This window comes from Leptosomus discolor, chromosome 17 (genome assembly GCF_034619465.1).
Source record: "Leptosomus discolor isolate bLepDis1 chromosome 17, bLepDis1.hap2, whole genome shotgun sequence".
Classification (NCBI taxonomy): domain Eukaryota; kingdom Metazoa; phylum Chordata; class Aves; order Leptosomiformes; family Leptosomidae; genus Leptosomus; species Leptosomus discolor.
The window spans coordinates 4,887,310-4,911,001 of NC_141407.1; the positions used below are offsets into that span (position 1 = coordinate 4,887,310).

The following is a 23,692-nucleotide window of genomic DNA, read 5'->3' on the forward strand; positions in this document are numbered from 1 at the left end:
CCCCTGGGATTCTTCCAAGTAGAACCTTGAAGAGATCAAAGGCTGCCTTCCCGACTCCTACCATTATGATCCTGCTTAATTCCTTGTTCCTGTCTCTCAGGATCATGAACTAATGGAGGGTGCCCAATTACTCCTACAGCTCTTAGAAAGGCATTGTGCTGGATTTCCCAGCAAAAGAAACGCTTCTCTCTGTAGTAGGGGTGGCAGAAGACATTGCGTGCTGATCTTTCAGTTGTTCTAGTTCACGCTATGGACGAAGAGGCTTTCCCAGTCATTTCAGCTACTAAGATGGAAGAGGCAGCAGTGTTGTCTTTTTTTCCTGCTTTTACCTGCTGTGTTAATGTCTCATAAAGAAGGACCTTAAATTCTTGTGGTTAGATTTAATAACTATCTATAAAAGTCATTTTGGTATTGGAATCCTTTGCTGTGGGACAGAGCTTATTTGTAGCCTCCTGTGTGTTCTTGTTTCCATTATAAAACATTGGGCAATGTTCAATCGTAAATGCACCTTATTTGGGAGGTGGTATGAAGTGTTAATACTGTAATTTCTACAGGATAACAAGATCATCTAAATAGCAAGCAATGTAAGGACTAAAATCCAAAACTGGTGCCACAGGCAGTAAGGGATTGTAAGTTAGAATTGCAAGAGATTGTGTAATGGATTGGCAGCTAATGCAATACTTGAAATGCATTTGGCATTTACGTGCATGGTAAATTCCAAAGGAGCTCATAAGAACCCTATAAGAAGGAAAACGTGTGTGTGAACTGCTTGTTTCTGCCACTAATGTATATCCTCTTAGTTCTAGATTGTAATTTGCCTTTGCATCGTTGGGAGGTTTTTGTAAATTTGTATAAAGAGGCATTTTACATTCTTAGATAAAGTTCAGGCATTTCCAGTAGTAGCAGAATAAGTGGACCACTGTTACCTTTGCAGCTGAAGCTTGTACATTCTGTGTGAATTCATCTCAGTTTTACTGTCCATGTCTCAAGGCAGCTTGGTTTTGTGCAATGACTATTGGTAGATCCCAATAAAACATAGTCACAGATTTTGTTAACCGTGAAGTGAATGCCTGCCAGTTGCATGGCAGATCATGTTCAAATGGGCAGTTTGTGACAGATGTGTAATGGCTCTAAATCACTGTGTGGATTCATTGTATTCCGTGTTTTACTCAACTTCTAGTAAGAGTTACACAAATAAGTTAAAGTGCAGCTGTCAAGATCAGCAGCAGAGTTGAAGGTATACGTATAAAGTGTTAAAAACCTGATGCCTTCTCCTGGAAAACTTTTGAAACACATTTTGCTAGCTGAAAGCAACAGATTTGTTACCACTGTGTGTTTTTTTTCTTGTCTCACATTTAATAATCAAGAACACTTGTAATCAAGCTGTTTCCAGAGGGTTTTGTTACAGGTTTGGGACTGGTTCTATATTTGTTCTATTAATTCCAGTCTACCCTCTTCTGGTTATTTCATCAATTCAGCTCTCCTGGAAATGAAGTCCTGTAATGCTTTGCTCTGGGTGTGCAATACCTGTGCATGAACCAACCATAGTTGCTCAGAAGGTCCAGATGGGTTTAGCTCAGTTCTTTCCTTTCATGACATTACTGCACACTTCTTAAAATCCATGTTTTGTGTAATCTTACCACAAACCATCTACGGACAACTCTACTTAAAACCCTGTTGTTTGATCTCTGTGCCCCAGAGAGGCCAGCTTTGGATATCATCAGTGTGTGCCTGTCAATTTGAGCTCCCCAGCAATTTCAGTTGTCTTCTAGTCGCTTTTTATCCAGTTGGCATTTCTTGTTTTGACTGTGAGCTGCTGCCTCTGTGTTCCCCTGGATTTGTTAGCGAGTCGAGCCAGACCCTCAGAGGCAGGCTTCACTCTACTGCCTTGCAACAACTGTTTGCCGAGTAGCATCCTTTCTTGACTAATTCTCTCATCATCTCCTATTTCCCAGTACCCCAGGATCTAATCAAGTATTCATGTCGTGGTGAAAAGTGTAGGCAGCCATGCAATGGTTTCTTTTCCCTTGCCCCTACTTTTTGCTCCTGGTCCTTGCAGAGTTTTTGACAGCCATCAGTTATTGGAATTAGGATGCTTGAAATTTGTTTGTACTCTGGTCCATAGACAAAAACATGAAGTACTTCTACCTAGCAGATACTGTTGTTCCTCTCCCTCCAGACTGGTTATAGCCACCTGTTCAATAGACTAAATTCGTTATTTTTAATCATGTTCATTGGACTATGGAGCTGTGCCAGGGTCCTACTAAGCAACAAATGGGTTCAGAGCAGGCACAATGCAGATTCTGTTAGAAAATAGTTCCCTCTGGTGCTGGTTCTTATCAGCTTGCCTGTGAAGGCTAAGAAATCATCAACATTTCAGATTAGTGGGGAACAAAAGAGCAGAAACTTGGCTTATTTGCATCACATTGGTAACTCCATTTATTTTGGATTTGTATCAGCATAAACTAGAGAAGAATTAGGCACAAAGGCAAATAATCTTTATATTTCTTAAATAATTAAGCAAATCTACAAGGAGCTAAGCTGATGAATGGTTAACAAAAGATAGTGAAGTGATCAGATGCGATTCATTAAAGCCAAGCATTACATCATAATCTGTACCTGCCTGTTCTCAACTCAGGAGAGTTCTACTGTTTTTAAGGCTACCTTAGAAAGAAGAACTCTGAGTGAGGCAAAAAGAATTTGGTTTAAATAGCCTTACCAAGCAGTAGACTTCCTTGGTGCAAGTATTTTGGGTAAGATTTGGCCTATAATATTTTTCTCTAGCTTTTCTGAAGATCGTGATTACATCTAACAGTTTACTTCTAGTGATTTTTATTTGGGCTCCAGGGAGGGAATGTAAATTTACAAGTTTGAGGAATAAATGATTTTCTGTGGCACTGAAGAAAGATCTCATCAGGTATTAACTGGCATTTATTTGGAGAACGTGGGTTTCTGCTTGTAAAGACAGAAAATAAATAGAAGAAAAATTGAAGAACTGGATACTTTACTGTGCATAATCAGGTCAGGTCTGTTTAGACAACTGGGTAAGACTGTTCTAGATGTTTGGTGTTGCCGTTCTTCCTTACAGTTTCTGTGTTTGTGAAACACTGCAATAGTGTTTCACCTTGAGATGTGTTAGAAATGGAACGTTTCGCCAGGTACCTAGCAGAAATTACTGACAGTATGAAAGGTGAATTTTGATGCCATGCTTAATAATTGTGTAGCGATAAAATCATTAACACAGACATTCATGGTTATATATATGACAGCTTATACAGTGACTTGTCTGCTTAAAATTTTCCATTGATCTCAACAGTAGGAATTCCATGTATACAAAGTAATGGGAAAATAAACCCTTATGTGTCCTAACTCCATTTTATGTATGTAGCAAATGCTCAGGTAATCAACGTTTGATATTTTGCTTCAATGTGAAAGACACAGCTCTGGAGTTCGAAGCTTAGATTTCCAAACTCTGTGGCATTTTCTTGCTGAAGTTTTTTTATCCATTGGTGCTTCAAATCATAGAATAATGGAATTGAACGTAATGACTTCTCTACTGAATTAAGAAGTATGGTCCTCGTCTAAAGTGATAAACATTCCTTACAAAGGAGGAAAATAATTTTTCAAGTCATCATTTGAAACTCTAATGTAGGAAGAAAACTTTTTGTACCTAATAGCATGTTGGTCATTTTGCATTTCAGTTGCTGATTCTTCAGTTTTACAGGATGACATGTTGTTCAGGCTGCTGCTAATTATGTGCTCGCTATTATGGTAATTGACATCTCTCAATTTTGTTGTTATGACTACAAAGTGCTTGGTAACAGGCTGATAATGCATAAAGACTGCAGCCTGTCTTGCTGGCTGAGACTCATCACTGTTTCTTTCTGTTCTGCCTGTCCACGTGTGCTGAGTTACAAGCTGTGTGGTGTAGAGGCTGTTTGTACACTGTTTATCACCACTATGTTAGAGACATCACAGCAATACAAATACCGCAGGTATGTACATATATAAACACATATAATCCACTTTTCTCAGTCAGTAGCTATCTCAAATCCTGCTCTGCAGTAGTGTAGTGCTTAATCAGTTTTTGCCTTATGTTTAGGTAGTCCAGTGATCTTGTTTCAGCCAGAAAGCATGGGTGAATTACTGTTTCTTGACGATTCTTGACCTGTTTGATAGCCATGCTTAGGGAATACTGGTATTAGAAATTGGCAGATTGTATATCAAACTTGTATACTAGTGTGTGTTGTCCTGGAAGGATGACCAATCATTATGATCTGAATTCTTTATACCGTTCTTCATATTGTTAAAAAAAAAAAGTTTCTCCCATGTCTTAATAGATTTCCCATCTTCTTTTTCCCCCTGTTTTTAGCATTTGTAGCACATGCTCGATCTCAGGAACTTACTAAGTGTGTGCCTTTAGGGGAGCAGACTATGTAAGGAACTCTCAGCTGATTAAATAAGTAAATCCAAATTGAACCTGAACATTCTCTGGAAAGCCCAGGTTCAATTTGAATTGGTTGGGGCCGTAGTAATATGCTGTGAATAGAAAACCCTGGACAGAAAAGTGTGCTTCAGTGAAGAAACTACTAGTAGTCTACTTAAACATATATGCAGATAATGCTTGGACATCTGCAGATTCTGTTTTAGGAAGATTTGTAGCACAGTAAATACTCTGTCTGCTAGCTCCTCAATAAAACCTTTTAACACATACCATTTCTACTATTAGAACATATATTTTTGAAATAGGGTTTTTCTTTGAAGGAAGCTGATTTGAGGTCTTGGTGGATATGCATAAAACTTGGTATAATGGAAAGCAAACATCACTTCTTCTTTAGATGAACAGGTTTCTGTTGCATAACCTCAAATGCAGGAGGATCCTGTCTGTGCAGGACCCAGGTTGACTAAACACTGGTTTACAGATGCAGGACACATTAAAAACTACTTCAGTTCTACAGCCTGAACTCCACAGGCCATGCTGCAGCCCTTCCAGAGCCTAAACAGACACATCACAGACATTCTTGGGAATATTGGGAGACTTATGAAAAAACAGTAAAAGTACAACATCCAGGATACTGGACCTCTGGTGGCCTACAAGTCTAGGGGAAATACCTTGTTTGCTTTTAGTTGGGCTATTAGATTTATTGGAGTGGTCTGGCCTCTTGGTTAGGAAATTGCTCCCTGTGCTTGGACGCTTTTTCCATTGTGCTGCAGCTGGGGAAATTACCAGATCTCACTTCCCATCCTCTAATTTCTCCGCTATTGGCTGCTCACCTGGTTCGTAGCTCTAAAAATAGGTGAGTAGAAATGTCATTCGTTGTTCGCAACTGTAGATTGCTGTCTTAGGCCGTCAATCTCTTGTCTTTAATGGCTACAAAATAGGCTCTTTCATACACAAAAGAGGTTTTGAAATGTCTCTTCTATGCTTTTTCACAGGAAAGGTTGTGATATACGGGGTTAAGACTCTTGAAATAAAATGGGGTTTATCAGACATGGAGTTTGTGATGTCAACAGGCATGACTTCTCAACTGTCTGCAAGTATAGTGTGCTATTAAAAGCGTACGTGTATTGTATGAGTTCAGTCTACATGGATCCCCATGTTCCAAACCGAGCCATGGTTCAACAATTCTTTTTTTTCCTCTATGAATGTGATTTAATATAAGAAGAAAAAAGAGAGAAGACAGAAAACTAATTGAGTGTAGTTTGCATTGTCTCTAAATTAGCAAGGCTTTTAGGTGTATCTAGGTAACGTCAGATATTTTTGAACTGTAATGTTTTAGTAGGGTGAAGATCAGTGCCCAAAGCCCTGTTCAACTTGAGGTAAAATGGAACGAGCAGAGAAAGTATTTTCTGAAAAAGTTCTTCGTATTGTTGAAGCATGTTTAGGGATACTAGAATTGCCTGTTAGGTATTCCTTCAGCTACATTCAGAAGTAGAAAGTTTGTTCATTCTTTCAGAAAAAAATTGTTGGAATACATAAGTGTTAATGTAAACATTCATTTTTGGGAGTATATCTCTGTGTAGCAAGCAGACTTTCTTCTTCTGTGTGTATTTTACATTAACCAGAGAGACTGGCATCTGATTTAAAGGTGGAAGAGATACCTTTATGTTCTGGAAGTCGCCATCGAACTTCAAGTTGTTTTTCCTGATGTTTGTCTTGCTAGACAATAGGATTCTTTTTGCCACCAGAAGCAAAGATTCTTGCCATACTGACATTTCAATAAATTATTAGATTCCTCACATAGCTGTATAAGCAATGCAGCCTTAGTGGCAGCAGAAATAGTTATTGGCAGCAACTTGGCTCTTTTTCACACTTTGCCTACTTGTTGTCAGTAAAAGTGGAAGGATGATTAATCTCTGTGTTGAATTTTGGGAATGAAAAGTGCTACTTCAAGGGTAAACCATGGGACAATTTATGTAGGTATTATTCCTGTGAGTTGTTTGGAATCTGCATAAGGAGTATTTAAATACCATTGATATCCAGGTATTCAAGTAATTTCTTTAGGTTTCCTAGGTGTACAACTGTGCTTACTCCCAGAGAAAGAAGAGAGAAAACTTTTAAATTTGAATGAAGCGTAGCTGTGAAGACAGCAAAGCCTGCTCTTTCCTCATGCTAACCAACAGTTCCTCACAGTCTGCCCGAGTATGTAATTTCAGTCACTTAGGAAGTCAATCGTCCTGTCTAAAAATGAGCACTCAGCAAATTTCCTTTTAAAATTAGTCAGTTCTGATTCATCTAAGTTTCATATGAATACTGAGATCTGTATTCTTGCTCAGATCAATATCAAGAAAACAGGCACTCAGGTGGCCATCCACTCTGAGACTTAGTTGCCTGGATAGTTTATTCGATGCTGCTTCATGTGATACAGGTACCTTGGTTGAAAAGTTGCTCTAGTGGTGTGTCTTCACCATGGTGGCTCCCTGAGATCCCTGTTGGCAAGTTTGCTCTGTACCGTTACAGCATTAGCTCTGTCAAATCTTGTCAGAATTGACTTGCCTCCTCATGGTCAAATGTGATTAGTTGTTCACAGATCTGTCATGGGAAAATAAATGCTTAAATGAGAACATTTTGCTTTATGGCCTGAAAGAGCCTAAATTTGTATGTCAATCCTGGCATACGCTTCTTTGTAGGGGGTCATAAAGTCTGTAGGCTGGAACACAAGACTACATTCAGTCTCTGGCCCTACAGCCATCCATTAATCATTATTTCCAGCTATAAAACAACATACTCATACTTGCTTCACCAATATGCTGTGAGGATTAACTGTGAATAGTTCCTTGAAATGCACGGCATGTGCGCGCACCAGTGTCCTCGCTCTCTAAGCTGACCCAGCTCTGGGGTACATAATGTATTTGCAAGAAGAGAGATCGGTATCAATGGTGCAACAGCAGAACAGCTGAATTTACAAGTCACCGCCATGGTGGTGTCTCATGTTTAAACTCCAGCCTGCCTATTGCTTCTGTTCTCCTTACTGCTCCTCGTCTGTTCTGCACGTCTCTAGGTGGTGGACAGGATGGTAAAGGGCGATGGGATGTTTAATTCCCCGCTTTGCCTTAAATGAAATGAAGAATCCTGCCTCAGGATTTTCCTGCAAACCTAGCAGGTTGCTATGGATTAAGGTACTTAATCAATCCAGACAAACCATTCCATGCTGCTTCATAGTAGTCAATACCTCCAGTCACTTGCCATTTCAGCAGCTTAGAGACTAACGATCCCTCATTCTGCGGAGATGTGCCACAAAGCAGGAGTTGCTAAATGGCCACTATAGACAGAGCTATAAAATCTTTTTGCGTCCATCCTTTCCCACCATCATAAGCTGGTACCATAGCAACTGATGAAGCTGCTTGAACTTGAGTTGACCTGAAATTACATGTTTTATGGTTTATGTGTTTACTCCCGCCTTTCTACTTTTTTTGGTGCTTGTTGAGTTTACATTTCCAGTCCCTGTGGGAGATTATCAGCTTGTTCATGCGGAAAGCTGAAATAGATTTAATAACACATGATACATGAGCTTAAATAGTCCACGGAGTTAGAAGCACATGAGAGTGCTAAAGCTGGCCCTGACTACTGACTGGCGGAGAGGACCTTCTTTTTGATAAGATGTGGATGCAGTTTTCCATATCTTTGCACAGACGTGGTGGAGCCATAAGAAAGAAGATATATATATTTTTTTTTTTTTCTTCATAGGTAATTTCAAGACTAATATGTTAGTCCATGCATCCCTGATGTGTCTGTCATCAGGGACAAGTTCCAAGAAATAAGGGAAGTAGAAAAAAATTAAAAATTGCTAATTGTTGTTACAGGAAAATATATCAAGTATGAGTTTGGAGTACAGGACTTGAGCACACTGGACATGCTCCTGGAGGAGCAAAATGGAGCAGTTAGATGCTGGTTAGAGAAAGTCGTGGCCTTTATTTTTACTTTTTTTTTTTGGTCAAATGAAAGCTGAAGCTTTTATGCGTGTGACATTGTCTCAACAGATGGGGCTAAGATGCTGCAGCCTCAGAACAGTTTTACTAAAAGAATGAAATTCTTCCTTTGACAAGCACTAAGTATTGAATTGTTAAATCGGAGGGCATCACTGTCACCAGTGCATGCCCTGGCTGCATATATAAAAGGAAAGTGAGTTGTGCTCATCTTTGCCAGAGAAAAGCATAATCATTTACCTTCATGTGATGGTTTTAGACTGGAGCACCTGAGTTCTGCTGCCCTGAATCGAGGGCATTCAGAGAGCATTTAAAGAGCGTACAGGGGCTCCGTATTATATCTCGCCGAGCAGTTCTTTGCACAGCTTGCTTTGTGGCTTCCCCCCTAATAGACTAACTGGTATTTCACACTGAAGGCCAGGCGCTGAGAAAATAAGAGTAAGGAGGTAAAATGCATCTCCCCTAAATTTTAGTACCAGTCAAAAGAGGGAGGGATCAGGGAGCAGTTAATTTTATCTGTCTTAGATGCGTACCTTAAGATGAGTCGATTTCTCTCCCCTGACTATGAAAGGAACCTGAGATCACTAGTACAGCTTGAACGTAGAGAAGCTACGTAGTCAAAGTCAGGCTATTTGTAAATCAGCTCACAGATGCCTAACTTCTTAATGCGCAAAAGTCTTTGTGTTGGGCCTCTCATGGTTCATGAAAGATCTCTGTAAACAGAATGACATTCCGTAAGAATGTCATTCCATAAGCAAAAAGCAGCATACTACTGCTCGTGTTCATGATGTCATTTTGTAGCTATTTTGCAGTTGAAAACCTCAGAAAATTACATGCTCTTTAAAAATGACAGTTAATTGTCCATGATTCCCAGCCCCGGGGAGGTTGTCATTCTTGGAGATTACCTAGAGAGACTGCCTGTGCGCTGTGCAGGGTAGCGCTCCTCTCCCTGTGAAGAAAGGTTGCCTTCTAGCACTTAGTGCAGAAGACTTATGAAGGTGTTTTGCAGCGGTACTGGAGATTCCTGCATATAAATACTGAGCCATTAGGGAGCCGCGGCAGAGCCTATAGTCACCTTTTTTCCTCTTTTACAGTGCAAATGATAACTCAAAGAGAAGCATTCAGTTTTAATCTATGTGAGTTCTTGTAATAAGCTTTACAATTAGAGCACAAAGTCTTCCATCTAATTCACTTAATTTACACTGGGAAATGAGATACTGTTCAACTAATCCGATGCTATTTTCTTCTTTATTAGAGAATGAAAGCATCCTCTGAGGCTTTGGTGGGATTCAGGCTAAGCTTCTGAGACACAAATAGTGTGAAATGCTAATGAAGTAGTACGCGACTGTAATTCCCACCTGGCATCTGGTGCCCTGTCCTTTAACCTATAATGCAACTGGAAGAGTTGGTGGGAGACAGGGGGCCTGTACCAACTCTTTCTGGTCTCAGGGCAACTTTGTAAATTTTTGTTTAAACAACACTAATACAGATGAACTTTATTCAACCAGGGTTTGCTCCAGCTCTCTTGCATTTGCTTTTAGGAAATGGTTAAGAAGTTTTCCACTGCTTTATAGTAACCCCTATAAGCATTACTGTGTTCTTCTCTTTAAACCTAGGCAGCTCAGTTGCTTAATTTAGAACATATGTATTCAAATCACCAAGGAGCATTTCCACTGCTGCTTAAGGGGAAAATACATAGAGAATATGTATTCTTCATTTTCATCAGGCTGCAGCAAGTTGTCCCTTCATATATAAGTACTACACCTACGCTGTTGTGAGATGTAAAGGGAGTAGTCTGTAGTCTTTGAATTTTGGGTTTTTGGGAATGTCAGAGGATGAGCTTCCTGCCAAATATTTGGTCTCTTGCCCCATTGCCTTTCTTTGGTGATACTGATTGCTGTCCCCTGAGATCTGCTCATCTCTTGTTTTTCATTGCTGTTCAGCTGATTCTTTGATCATTTTGCTTAATTCTTTCACGTCTTTCTGGATTGTTTTTATTTTCTCCCTCACTTCTTGTACATGAGATGTATGGTGAGTCCCTTGTAGACAAAAACGTTAGCTCTTAAGGGAAAAGCGAGAAGAGAAAAGCGCATGACATGCTGTGGTAAATGAGTATTCTATGTCACGGAGTACTGAAGTTACTTATCACTACGTCAGTAAATTCTGTGTTGGGAAGAAGCATCAGATGGAGAGTACTGACATTAAATCTGCTGATCCATAGAACAATAGAGCAGTGTCTAAATGCAGCCCCCAACTTACTGCTCTAATGTCCTACCTCTTCAGCTAAATGACCAACCTGCCACAAGCTAAAAGGGTAATTTTCCATTTTTGTCTGTCAGTCTTTGATTACTGAGCACGTAAGCATCGTGTGGCTGATGGTTCATGAGAATGAATGCAGTGTTGAACTCAACAGGGGCCAGAAAAGAACTGCATATTCACAGGGCTCCATCACACAGTATGGAGACACTCTTGGAGGACAGGAGGTTAAACTTTGCTGTGTAAGGGTGCTGTATGCCTGCTGGGACTGGTCTGTTTCATAATGGGATGCAAACTCAAGAGTAAAGGCTTTTGCACCTGTAAAATGTATAAATCTATGAAACTATTGTCCCTGTTGCCCCTTCTTCTGTAGGCTGTAGAAATCCTAAATCGTCCTCTTCTCTCACTTGCCTGGATTTTGGCTTCAATTAAATATTCAAAATTGTTGATTTCATAATTTGTTCTGGGCACTTTTCTTTGGGAGTAGACAGGCTGTATTGCTCGCTGTTGCAATTTACCCATCGAGGTGAATTAAGGAATCACTTAATGCCACTGGCACACTCTTCCAATACAGTTGACATGTGCCACTGCTGTCAGCCTGTTACATTGCTATGAGACAGATCTGAATGTCTCTCTTTTAGACAATAACTGTTAGTACAGTGTCAGCACAGTGAAATAGTCTCATGCTAAACGTTGTAAAATCCAGGTGCCATTTCTTTGTGCAATAAATGGAACTGGATGTTTGGAAAATCACTGGCAAACACAATCCAACTGCTGCATTTATTACAGTAGTAGGAAGTGTGCTAATAAGCAATGCCAATATAAATAGTGTCATTCAGAGCTCAGACTGCTTATTGCTGTGGTGTAAAACTAGAAAGGGTACTTATGGGTGCTGCGCAGTCAGTCACGTGAATCTCTTAATAGCCAGCAACACGGTGTGCAAAGGTGACAAATCCTGCCTAAAGGATGGAGGGGCAAAAAAATCAGAACAAAAGCATTTTAACATCATTCCATTTTTTCTTAAAACAGCTGGGCTGTGTTCTCAATAGCTGTTTAATTATAACTGTCTGTGACTTGTGTGGAAAACTATACAGATATATATTTTTGTTCTGTATTTTTTGCTTTAGAAAGTTCTGAGAAGCTTGGAATTTGGTTTCTTTGCCTTTCAGTCCCATCCTTATCCATTTGGCAAGCACAATCCACAGCTGCTCATTTAGGACACTGTGAGAAAAGCTTACAATTCCTGTTAGTAGGGGAACAAGCAGTATCATGTTTGAAAACACAGATCCTGCTTGTTAGGCAAATGTCTTTTGATAGCAGCTCCCATCCCTACCTCTTCAACCCCCAAAGAATAAAAACCACTGTGTCTTCTGATCTTATTTTTAGAACCTGTGCTGAATGTTGTGTGCATGTGAAAAAACAAAACAGGGCTGTCTGTGTGCGCGTTGCAACCATCTTCCTGCTGCTCCGGAGACCTGGCTATGTGCAGGGGCATACACAGCTGAGGTTTTGGAGGGACTTACAGGGTCAGCAAGCAACCAGGAACAGACTGGATGGCCCAGCCGGATTCAAATCTGCTTTCCTCCTCTATTTAACAGGCATGTCAGCCTTTTCTGGGTCCTCTCTCGTTTTGTTTTCTGATTCTCTTTGGTCCTAAGTTGATAGTGTATTTTGAGAGAGTCATGTCAGGAATTTCATGTGTTGATATGATTGTCCAGTTACTAAACAAGTGTACGTGTTAGCACCTCAGTAACAGAATCGTTGGACTTTGTGATATACTAGTGTTTTATAGCATAATGGGTTCTCTTTGTCCACCCATAGGCCATCACATGCAAATGAGAGTCTGTGGTCACCTTGGCTGTACTTTTTATCAGATAGTCTTGTTATGAACAAGGCAGGCATTTTCAAATAAATTAAATTTTTATTCATATAAAATCCATAGCTTTAGAGGTTTATCCAGCTGTTTTAAGATTAAGTTTTCTGTAATGCCTTTTTCTTATGGATTATTTCTCAGGAGACAGTGAAAACAGTTGGGGATTTTTCTCTAATTTTTCAGTCTTCTCAGTTGCATCTGAAGGTTTCATGGAGCCCCTTTTTTTTTTCCCCATTGTATAACAATTACTTAGAAATGCCTTGCTTGGAAAAATCACATAGAGAAATATTTCACTGGTAGAGTAGAAACACGCAGGAGCAGTTGCTAAAGAGTAAAATACATGTGTTTTCCACGATTGTTGGAAAGTATAGTGTTCGCAGCCCCAAGGCTGTCGGAGTTTAACGAGCATGTGGATGATGCTCTTAAGCATGTGGTTTACTTTTAGGTAGTCTGCGAGGAGTGGGGAGTTGGACTCAATGATCTTTATGGGTCCCTTCCAACCTGAGATACTCTATGATTCTATTTAGTCTCTTTTGGTCCTTCATGTTAGTTTTGTTTTCTCACACTCTTTGCACAACTAAACTTTTGGGCAGTTTAAAGCCCTAACAGTGCTCAGCTTTCTCAGCTGTAATCCACAGCTGTATTGCCTCTTCTAATGGGAGGAGAAAGGCACACCCCAAATTCCCTTCATGTCTGCACAACTGGCCTTGCTTTGCACATACAGTAAAATCTGCTCATGTTCAGTAACTCCCTTTTTTTGAGTTTGTACTACATAGGTCTCTTGTTTCCTTGAAAGAGCTCACCCAGGAACCACATTTTTCTGTGTCCTTCCTGAGTCTGGGATTCAGGCTAGATATTGTTTCAGTTACAGCAATCCAGTTCCAGATGTCCTCGTTGCTGAGGAGCCTGTGGCTTTCTCCTCTGTGCCCAGAGGAGGAGGGAGAATGGCTGAAAGGGAGCAACAGGCTGGACAAAGCTTGCAATATAAAATGCTGTCTGAATCAAATGAGGCTTAAAATATGGTTGATCACAATTACATGTGTACGAGGCCAATCTGTCACCATGTTTATTTAATCAAGGTCACATAGAGATTTTAATTAAAATAGTGAGCTTGTAACATCAGGCTGGTCATGTGTAACTGACAAGTGTGTTTAGTTAGAAAGGGCAAAAAATGATCCTTATTTATGTTCTAGTTTTACGAAATAATGGCTAACTTGTTTAGATCACTTGCGGTAAATTTGCACAGAGTGATATTTAAAAAACTGCTTCTTGTCCAGTTGGTGACAGTAGGAAAGAGCCCATTATTTTCAGTGAGGTGGGGTCGAGCCTTGAATAACTCTGTAACAGCTTGCTTATCTTAGTTTCTTAAATTCAGAAAATGGGAGCAACAGTTTAAACTCCCAATTTTCTGGTATTCTTCGGCACTTGTTTTTCAAATGGTACTTAGGAAGGGGAAGGTTAATCGGGGGAAAAAGGGAAAACCACCATCGCCTTTTTTTTGGGGGGGTGTGGGGGGGTGTTAGATTAGGCCTAAAATAAATAGAGAAGTCAGTAATGCTGGGTGTCTTCTAAATTTAAATCAGCTTGTCAACAGTAGTTTCTAAACTTGCTAGATGAGACTTTCATGTCTGTTTAGCAGGACAAACTGCTCTATTAATTAAGCGTAGTCCCATAAATCTCTTCTAACTTGCAATCAAATCCCAAAGTAACCTGGATCACATTGCTATTGAAGTCTACAGCCCAGGAGAATGGAGTTTCATTTGTCTTGTGTTCAGCTATGATGTGACTTGTAAGATGTCATTTTTGCATTGGGAATAAAAATCACTAAGTCTATCTTTTAATTGTCTTGCACCAAGAAACAAGTAATAAACTGTTTGTGATATATAATAATTTGATTTTTAATGAAAATACGTCTACATGCATTTCTTGAAAACAAATTTCTTGGAGGAATAGCCTTGCTAAGTCAAAACATAATCAGCCTGACATTTCATATCAGAAAAAGATTCTGGCAGGAGTAAGGGGAACAGTGCAAAATAAAATCAGAAACAAACATTCCACAGAAAAATTAGCTTGTTACACTAGTTCTTGTTCATGTTGGATACCTGCTATAATTACAATTCAGATTGCTTTTTTTCCAGAGGTACCACGCACAACTACTGCAGTCAATCTCGAGGAGATACTGTGGTTCATTGTAATTAGTTAGCCAGAGGAAATGAAATTAAGTAACATTCCAGTTGATCATTTTGTATCATAATGGTTTCTGTGCATTTGTTTCTCTTCACTGAGCAGATGTAAACTGCCAGACTTCTCCAGAGGGGAAAGTCCCGTCTTCCTCCCATCACATGTGCCCAAACTCCTTCCTTCCACATTTCTGTGGGTCCTGGATTCTTCCAGCTCTCTGTTCTTTGAGGGATCACCTTTCAGAGGGGTTTAGAATAACTCATACAGAACTCTAAAAATTAATGTCATGCTGTAACATTTATAGGTTTCTTTTCTGAGACAGAGGTGTCCTTTTTGTCACCCTGTTTTCACAAGAGAATAGAGTTTGTGCCCTCTGGGCTGAGGGCAAACCACATTAGAGTGTGACAGAGGGAAAGCTAGGCGAGATTAAAGAAATTGCTCATAATCTTGCACAGTTCAGCTCAGGTTTTCAAAACCACAAGCCATACGCTATTCATCCTGTTTCCAGTATGCAAGTGTTACTTATACACTGACAGAGATGGGGGAAAGAAATAAAAATCAGGCAGACAGCCAGAGCCCTGTAGTGTGGTGGGGTTTTTTTGTAGTTTTCCTCAAAGGGTGCTGCTGAGATGTCTTTTATTGGCTTGCTTTTCTTTTTATCATAGAGGTGATATTCAGCAGCCAGGTTCCTGCCTCCTCATGATGCTTTTCAGACATTTAGGCACTCATCAAGTCTCATACAGACTTTGCTTGAGTACCTTTGCTCATGAAGTTAAGCAGACTTCACAATAGAACGTTACAGGAGGTGTGGATTCAGTGTTGCCTTAGCAAACTTGTTTTTCTTAGTTCTGAGCTACCAAGAGCCCCAGTTAGTTAGTTCTGACAGCATCCCAACTACTGGTATCATTGACCATGGGAACACCCCTAGTGTTTACATTTGCTTGTATTTTCTTGGACACACAGCTGGTGCTTTTATTAAAAAAAATATATCCCATTTTTAACCTTTATTTTGCTTGGTAAAATCACAAAATGAACAAGTGATTTGAGTTTTCTGCTCTTTGCTAATTGTGTCGTGTTGAGCTGTGACACTTTGACTGAACCACAATACCACGATCAATGATCGTGATATTCTGCCACGTCGGGTCACGGGGCAGAGGAAGGGCTGTTGCACTGGAGCTGTTCACACAGGGTATATGCCAAGCGCGCTCAGCCTTCTTTATTGAAGACTTCTGTCCCCCCCTCAGACTGCAATATTATATTGAATGCTATTGCTCGGCTGCTTAAAGGACAGAATAAGCATAAAGCTTCTGATCTTTTAAAAGTGACTATGGTGTTTTATTTTAAATGAAAGTTGCTTTGTGGTTATTTTTGCAGGTGTTTCTGAATTGGTAATACTACCCCCAGTGTAAGGGGGCCGAGTTTTTAGTGAAAAAAAAAAAAGTGGAAAAAAAGCAGCCAAATTCTTTCCAGTAACAGATTAAATTCTTATGAGAGATTTAGTATATAACAGGAGAAACTGTGCCTGTGTTACAGCAGATTTTGGGGCAGCCGTGCTATACAGATACACAGGGAAGTTTGATCCTTTTGACAAAATTGTCTCAGGCCTCTCGTGGTTTCTTTTTTTTTCCACAGAACCTCCAACTCCTATCGCCCCTCCTGAGCTGCTGGCTGTCGGAGCCACGTACCTGTGGATCAAACCCAATGCCAACTCCATCATTGGAGACGGGCCCATCATACTGAAAGAGGTGGAATATCGGACGACCACTGGGAATTGGGCAGAAACGCACATTGTAGACTCTCCTAATTACAAACTGTGGCATTTGGATCCTGATGTGGAGTATGAGATCAGAGTGCTGCTCACTCGCCCTGGAGAAGGAGGTACAGGGCCCCCTGGACCACCACTCACAACAAGAACAAAATGTGCAGGTAGGGTTTCTGCTGCTTTATAGTACAGCACAGATACTTTGATTCACCAACATACTAACAAATGGTTCTCCACACATCCTTATTGTAGATGTGCTTCATCAGGGATCTGAATTGACATTATGAATTTTGATATATCCTGGAATATTTTCCATTTTATTCCATAGGCAAGTGTTTAAGAAACTGTTGGTTTTATGCATATAGTGTGTTTGCCAAACTTTCTGCTACAGTGTATGGCTGCTTTCTGTCGAAATGGGCAAGCAGATGAGAGTTTTCCAACCAATTCTCCAGTAGACAAATTGCTCTTAAGACTGTTACAAAATTTTCACCCTGTAAGTGCATAACAAAATATATGTTGTTCTTGGGTAACAGTTCAGCATTGGCTATTAACAAATTGACAGTGGTATCAGTTTGTGAGTGCAGTGTGGCGAAGCAGCAAGCATTGTTTTTAAAATATATTTTTGTATTCCATTTGATGGAACTGATTCTTCTCCTCACTTCTGACAAAGAAACCTGTTCGAATACTGTGCAGTGGCTTCCCTTTGTCTTTCATATTGGAACAGATCAGTTTTGATCCAGGACAGGAAGAATCTGTCTTCCTTCTAAGCCATATTGGCCTTGCCAGGAAAAACTAAAGAATCATGTTCCTCATGTTTCAGATATATTGGCTATTCATCCTGTTTCCATACATTAATCATTAGCCATTAAGGGAAATCAAGCTCTCTGCCTTGCAAGGGGATGAACAAAGCAGTTTTTTCCATCATACAGCTGTCTTCTCAGGGTTTGTATTTTTGTAGTTTTTGCAAGGTCCTTACTGTGGTGTGGACAAAGGACAGAGACTAAAAGGTTGCTCTCCTTTTTCTACAACCAACCTTCCCTCCCCACAAATTAGTGGTTTACAGCAAATGGATTTAAGTAGTGGAAAGTTTATACAAAAAGCATTCCGGTTCCAGTTGCTCTTTCTGACCAAATAGCGAGTCTGAAATGTGAAGAATGCACCAAGAACAGCCAAATGCCATCCTGGGATGGGATTAAGCAGTTCAGTCTAAGTGTTTCTCACCCACTGTCACAGCATAAGCATCCCCAGCAGCATCTTCTTCCTCTTCCAAGAGAGGAAGCCTGGCCAGTTGAGTGCATTGTGGGGCAGGGGGCCACATCCTTACTGCCTTTCCTTTATTATATAGGATATAAAGCAGTGAACATTTAGTGTCTCTTTGAGAACAATTGATTAAAAAAGAAAATAAATCTGATCATGAGGATCTGGCATGGAGGTGTTTGCTGTATTCAGCACCTGTCCATTGGTAGAGGACAGATGTTTGGAGGCTTTTCTGCAGCTGGGTGGAAAGCACAAAGTGACGGATGTCCTGGCCTCTTTGGGACATTGGCTCATGCTCTGCTGTTCACCTTTTGGCTGTCTCCTCCTTCACTAGTGTGGTCAGATTCTCTAACCCTCAGCAGAAATAGCTGCAGGCCCACAGAAATATGCCATGCTGAGATTTGGTCTGTAGTTCATGCATCATGACTTTGCAGGCACTCTCTGCAGCAGCCAAGCTTGCAAACTTTTCTGTATTACCTGTAAAGAATGCTTGCTTTAGTGTAATTCAGGGATAAAACCAAACCAAAACAAAACATGTTGGCTTTGTGCTTAATGATGTCTTGTGCTGGATCCCAAATTGCTGAGTTTCCTTGCTCAGCATAGTTACCCACTGACATCATGAAGGATGATGTAGATAACTTGTTCAAATTGGCTAAGCTGAGCCACTTGCTATTTTCTGTCCTAATTTACTAATGAAAATGAAAGCAAAGAAGGTCATTCTGTTAATGTGAGTTGTCATACAGAGCTTGTTGAGATTGATGGTGATGGCATTTATGTTTTGTTTAGGGCATTGGGTGGGAGAAATTGTAATGATTTTGATGTAAGCGTGGACTGGAAAGAAGGGAGAGACTTACCCAATATCTAAAGTTGTACAACTTCCACAAAATGTCAACTGAAATGATAGACGAGAAAATGCAACTCATTATTCTAACTTCCATATGTCACGGAACTCCTTTAAAATACCATATTTGGAGCATAATTACACAAAACTTCCATGGTAAAGTTTTTTTAAAATGTGCTGAACCAAGAAAACCGCACTACTTCCTTGATTTTTCTTAGCGTACCTAATGAATGACATCAATGAAAATTGAGGGGGTTTTAAATAGTTGAGGGATGAGTGATGCTGCTTTTTTCAAGTGAATTCTTTGGTTCTTTTCTTTGTCATTACCTTTTCTTAGCAGGAGGGAAGTACCAAACTCCTACACATTTGTGTGCAGTCAAGTAGATGACTGGAGCAGTCCTATTTTACTGGACTGTTTAGTATTGGTACTGTGTTTATTAGGCCCACTAATAGAGATAACAAAATCGGCTGCAGAAATAATAGTAGAGAATATCACCTACACTGGAGAAGTATTTACTTATTTAAATTGCAAGAAATCGGTGTAAACATAAGCCTTCCAACAGTGAGAAGTCAATGTCCCTTTTACTAAATAATCTTCTTAGTATCTTGTCACACAGACGTTGTTTAGTTATGTGCTAGGGAGTCTGCGTAACTGCTGGCATAGCCTTCAGTTTAGGCACACCTTGCAATGAGATTCTAGTTTTTTTATTGTCCTCTCTAAATGAGAACAGGATTTGGGAAGGACCATGCTTTCCTTCCACTTCAAATCAAGTGACAGAAGCTCATTTACAAAGTTGCAGTTGTCTGCTGTGCGTTTCTTGACTGTTGGCCTTGCATCAGAGCGAAAGTATGACAAGAATGGCTCAGCATGAGCTTAGAAAGTCTAAGCAACTTGATGCAACTCTTATCAAGATCATTCATGATTTTCAGATTTCTTATTAGAGTGAATGGAAGTTGTTTACATGGACTTTAAGAAGTTTTTCATTATATAAAACCTATTAAAAACTAATTATGAAAGGTCTTGCTCTAAATGAGCACAAAGAATTTTTATTAAACTGGATAATATCTTATCTAAATTTCTACAAACAGTATGTGCCCAGGAATCCGCTGTCCCACTGGTGTACTTTTGGTTTTCTACAGGACAGCATTACAAGACTTCATTTATATTTGATCTTTAGAAATGATACTGAAAATTAAGTCCCAGCTTGCCTTCCTCCAGGAAAAGCCAACTGCCAGAAAATACGGCAAACTCTGCCTTTGTAAATGTATAATTTTTGTGGTGGTGGTTGTGGGTTTAGTGGTGGTGTTTATTGTTTTGGTTTTTTTTTCTTTCATAGACTGTGATAGGTTGTGACTTGGGACAGGAGAAGATTAAATGACCTTGAGGCATAAAACAGTAAACTGTCAGTCAGAAGGAAGAGTTGCTCAGCAGGGAATGGGGAAAGGAGAAAGACTGCTGAAGGTTAAGACCAGACACAGGGTTGAGGGCTGGTTAAAGGAAAGGAAAATATAAAACATTAGCTTCTACCCCCAAAATAATAGATTGGGGGAGATAACAGGATCAGAATAGTATGTCTGAACACAGTTCCCAGTAGTGCTGAGTAGTTCAGCACTCGTTTTCTGAGTGTGGAGGATGTTTTAGCTGTCTTCAGTAGTTTAACAGAGCTCTTTAAAATCCTTCATGGATTTTGGGCTTCATTCAAAAGTGTGTGCTTTGGAAAGCTGTATTTGGGAAGCTTGAGGCTTGTTTCCTTCTCATTTACTATTCCTCTGCTTTTTTTTTTTGGCTTTTTTTTTTTCTTTTCTCTTTCTCCATTTGCCTTAGAAAGGGAGAATAGGGGAAAAGTCCTTTTTCCCATCTGGTGGACGGGAAAGAGAAAGGACGACCTTGCGAATGAGGTCCTTGTTGCAGCGGGGAAAACTCATCTCAAAAGTGTGTGCCTTCTGGTGGGATGGACTCGCATGAAAAGAAAGGCTGGAGTAACATTTAAACAAACACTAATAAAGGGACAGAGATAAGACTTTCTTCAAAAATAATATTTAGGCCTGGTTAAAATACTATCTGGAAAAGCAGTCTTAAACATTAGCTTCTCTGCCTTTTTGGATGGTAACAGCAGGTGACTGGTGAAGAGGGTTTTGTGACCTTGAGGCTTGGAAGCAGGAAATTTTCCAGTTTGACCGGGTGGAATGGGAGGGTAGAAAAAGTCCTGAAAAACCCTGTAGTCTCCCCCTGCCAAAAAAGATGTGACAATGGATCTTCATAGAACAAGCTTATGATAAGAGGACGTTTGTCCTCATATGAACAAATTCACATGGATCACATGCAGCCCGTCTCTTAAGATAAGCTGCTAGAGACTGGGTCATTCAGCGGGACAATGTGATTTAGCTCCTGGAGAAAGGAGCAGTTGTCAAGATCAATACTCAATTTTTGTTGTTGGCCTAGGGAAATAAAAGTTAGGCTTGAACGATACAGCTGAATTCAATACCTCTTTTAAAAATAGTCAGGATAAAGTAGCTGATATAAATGCAAATAATCTGTTTATTCAGAGTTTAATATGATATTGCAAAGTAGTTGGAAAACCTTTTCCTTTAGTTATTATTAAAAGGTACTTTGTGGCCGTGAAATCTTACTAAGTTTAGTAGTAGTAAGCAGCTTTTACCTTTTTTTTTTTGTCATTTTAAGACTACATTTTCATATTTTACAGAAAAGTTTTTTGTCTGTTCCTCTGTTAAAAATGTTAGCAGTTGTGTACTGCTATGAAATGCACAAACTGAACAACCAGGTTGCTTTGTTGTGTGCTGAGTTAGTACAAGTTGTTACCACAGGTTGAAAATACCTCTTTCTAATTTAATTTTAAGGGATAGCTCTCACTAAATAGGAAACATTCACATGTTAATGTTGAAAAATAAGATTCAGGGTTGCTATACTGCTGCTTTCTTGGGTTGTTGTTTTTTTTTTTTTTCCCCAAGCTTAAAAAAAAACCCCTTAAAAAATCAGATCTATGAGTCAAAGCACTACACAAATGGCGTTTCAGGTGTGTGGTTATTATTAGAATCACTGATTCACAGACTAATTTAACTTGCAGTTACTCTAAGCCTTGTCCTGAAACACACATTCATTTACCTATTAATATTAGTTAAAGTTTAACTCTTAGCTCCACTGCCTTCTGTAACTTTAAATGTAGACAATGGGAAAATAGATGCCTTTTTAGCGAGATTGCCTACTTTTGAAAAACACTTTCTATAGAATATTAGCAGTGAAGGAAAACCTTAGTGGGTTTCTTGTTTTCCGTTTACCTGGGTTTCTGGTTTTCTGTATTGGTAGATGCTGTGAGGGACTTTCTTTTCACAGCTCTGGTCACACAAGCCGCTGCAATGCAGGTTCCGCTTGTGGTCGGTTTTCCTCTCTTGCTAAATTCCCTGAAACAAAGGCTTGTGCAACACAATGAATTGCAGTTGTTCTTCTCTTGATAGCACCTGTTCCCAAGAGCTATAGAGCGCTGCAGGTGAGCTGTTGAGAATGGCATGATCTCGTGTCTGAGTTTCAGTGTGTGGATCCTGCAAAGCCTGTGGGACTGGTACCCATTTTAGTGACTTTGTCTGCTTAGCTTGATGATTGAAACTGTTTTCATTCCACCTCAATAGCCTTTGGCGTGTCGGCTAGAGAGATAAGAGTAGAGTTACAAAAATATGGTATTCCTTATTCCTTCTTTTTTTGTCCTCGATCCTCAGTTTGTGCTTCGAAACAGCCTGATAGCATTGTTGAAAGATAAGGGGCCTCATCTGTATCGCATCTTAACAGCTTAAGTCCCTTTGCATGCAAGATGATGATTTTCCCTGCCAAATTGATTAAATAAATAATAAATGTTTCTTGATTTCTGCTTTATTCTTTCCCCCTCCTCGTTTAATTTTTGATGGCGTAGAAAGACAACATCTACCCTTTAAATAACAGCTGAAAGAAAAGAAGTATTTCTTGATAAGTATTTTGTGGCTGTGAGCCTGTCGGAGTGGAATGCTTTTTTGTCTCTCTTTGTCAGGTCTCAACTTCTGTTTAGCCCATAATGTGCACCTTCAGACCTCTTGGACAATACAGACACCACTTCAATTGAAACTACAGAGCTCTGTAGGAAGCAAAGTGTGTTTCTCTTCAAGTTGCAGAGGTGCAGTTGGGTGCATGTATAGGGGTGTTCCAGGGAAAAGATGTCTTTTTCAGGAACTATCAATATCAAGTTATGGGTGTATTGGCTGTGGAAATGTAGTCAGGCTGGAAAGATACCGTTCAAAGAACAGAGGATGGATGAGATCTGTGAATTAGTTACTGGAAAAGAGTTGAAAAAACGAGCAGCTATGTTGTGTGGGATATAAGAACAGTGAGGAACTACATGGAACAAAAGGAATTTGGGAGGAGAAAGGGAAGTAGTTAACTGGCGAAAGGGGAAGCAGAATGTTTTGGTGCACTTTGGGTGACTGACTGAATACAGGACTCCTGAAAAGCCAGATTGTTGGAGCTGACAAGATACTTGGTTTGGTGGGAGGCCATGGTCCATCCAAAGTTCAGGAACTAAATTCAGTGTGTTGGAAAGCAGCATGTACAGAGGAGAGACTGGGATTTGCTGCTGGAGCACATCAGTGTGCCATAAATTGGGTATTTGTTTCTAGCAGTGACCAATGCCTGGAAATTCCCAAGTCTAGCAAAGCATGTCCCCTGTTGCCTTTAACCACAGTACCTATGGTGAGGAATCGTTTTTATCCTGATCCCTGCAGAAGATCGTTTTTTTTGTCCTGAGGCATATGGATTGATTGCCCTTATCTTAGTCTGCGTAAATACAGTTATGAATATAAAGGCAGTCATAATAGTGCTTTGGTCTGGATTTTTTTTCCAGAGGGGTTTTGCTCATGATGGATTTAAATTCTAGGGATTTACTTTTTTATCTGCAGAGGCAGTTTGTTATCCAGAAATGTTTTTTGGTTTATTTATTAGGATGAAGTCTAGTTATTCATTTCCACATCACACTGTTTCTGCTTGGTGGTGTTGCTGTGTAATTTAATGGCTTTCTATAATGTGGTTTGAATATAGAATTATTTTCTGAGTGGG

The 23,692-nt window shown here is 39.8% G+C and overlaps 1 protein-coding gene across 2 annotated transcripts in view; it reads left to right on the plus strand.

The window, feature by feature from the left end:
- PTPRT (protein tyrosine phosphatase receptor type T) overlaps positions 1–23,692 on the plus strand; it is a 462,769-nt gene that overhangs the window by 218,744 nt on the left and 220,333 nt on the right. For both annotated transcript variants that reach the window (XM_086474655.1, XM_086474654.1), the window contains exon 7: positions 16,370–16,663. In XM_086474655.1, the coding sequence (XP_086330781.1) occupies positions 16,370–16,663 (294 nt within the window). The remainder of the gene's footprint in view (positions 1–16,369; positions 16,664–23,692) is intronic.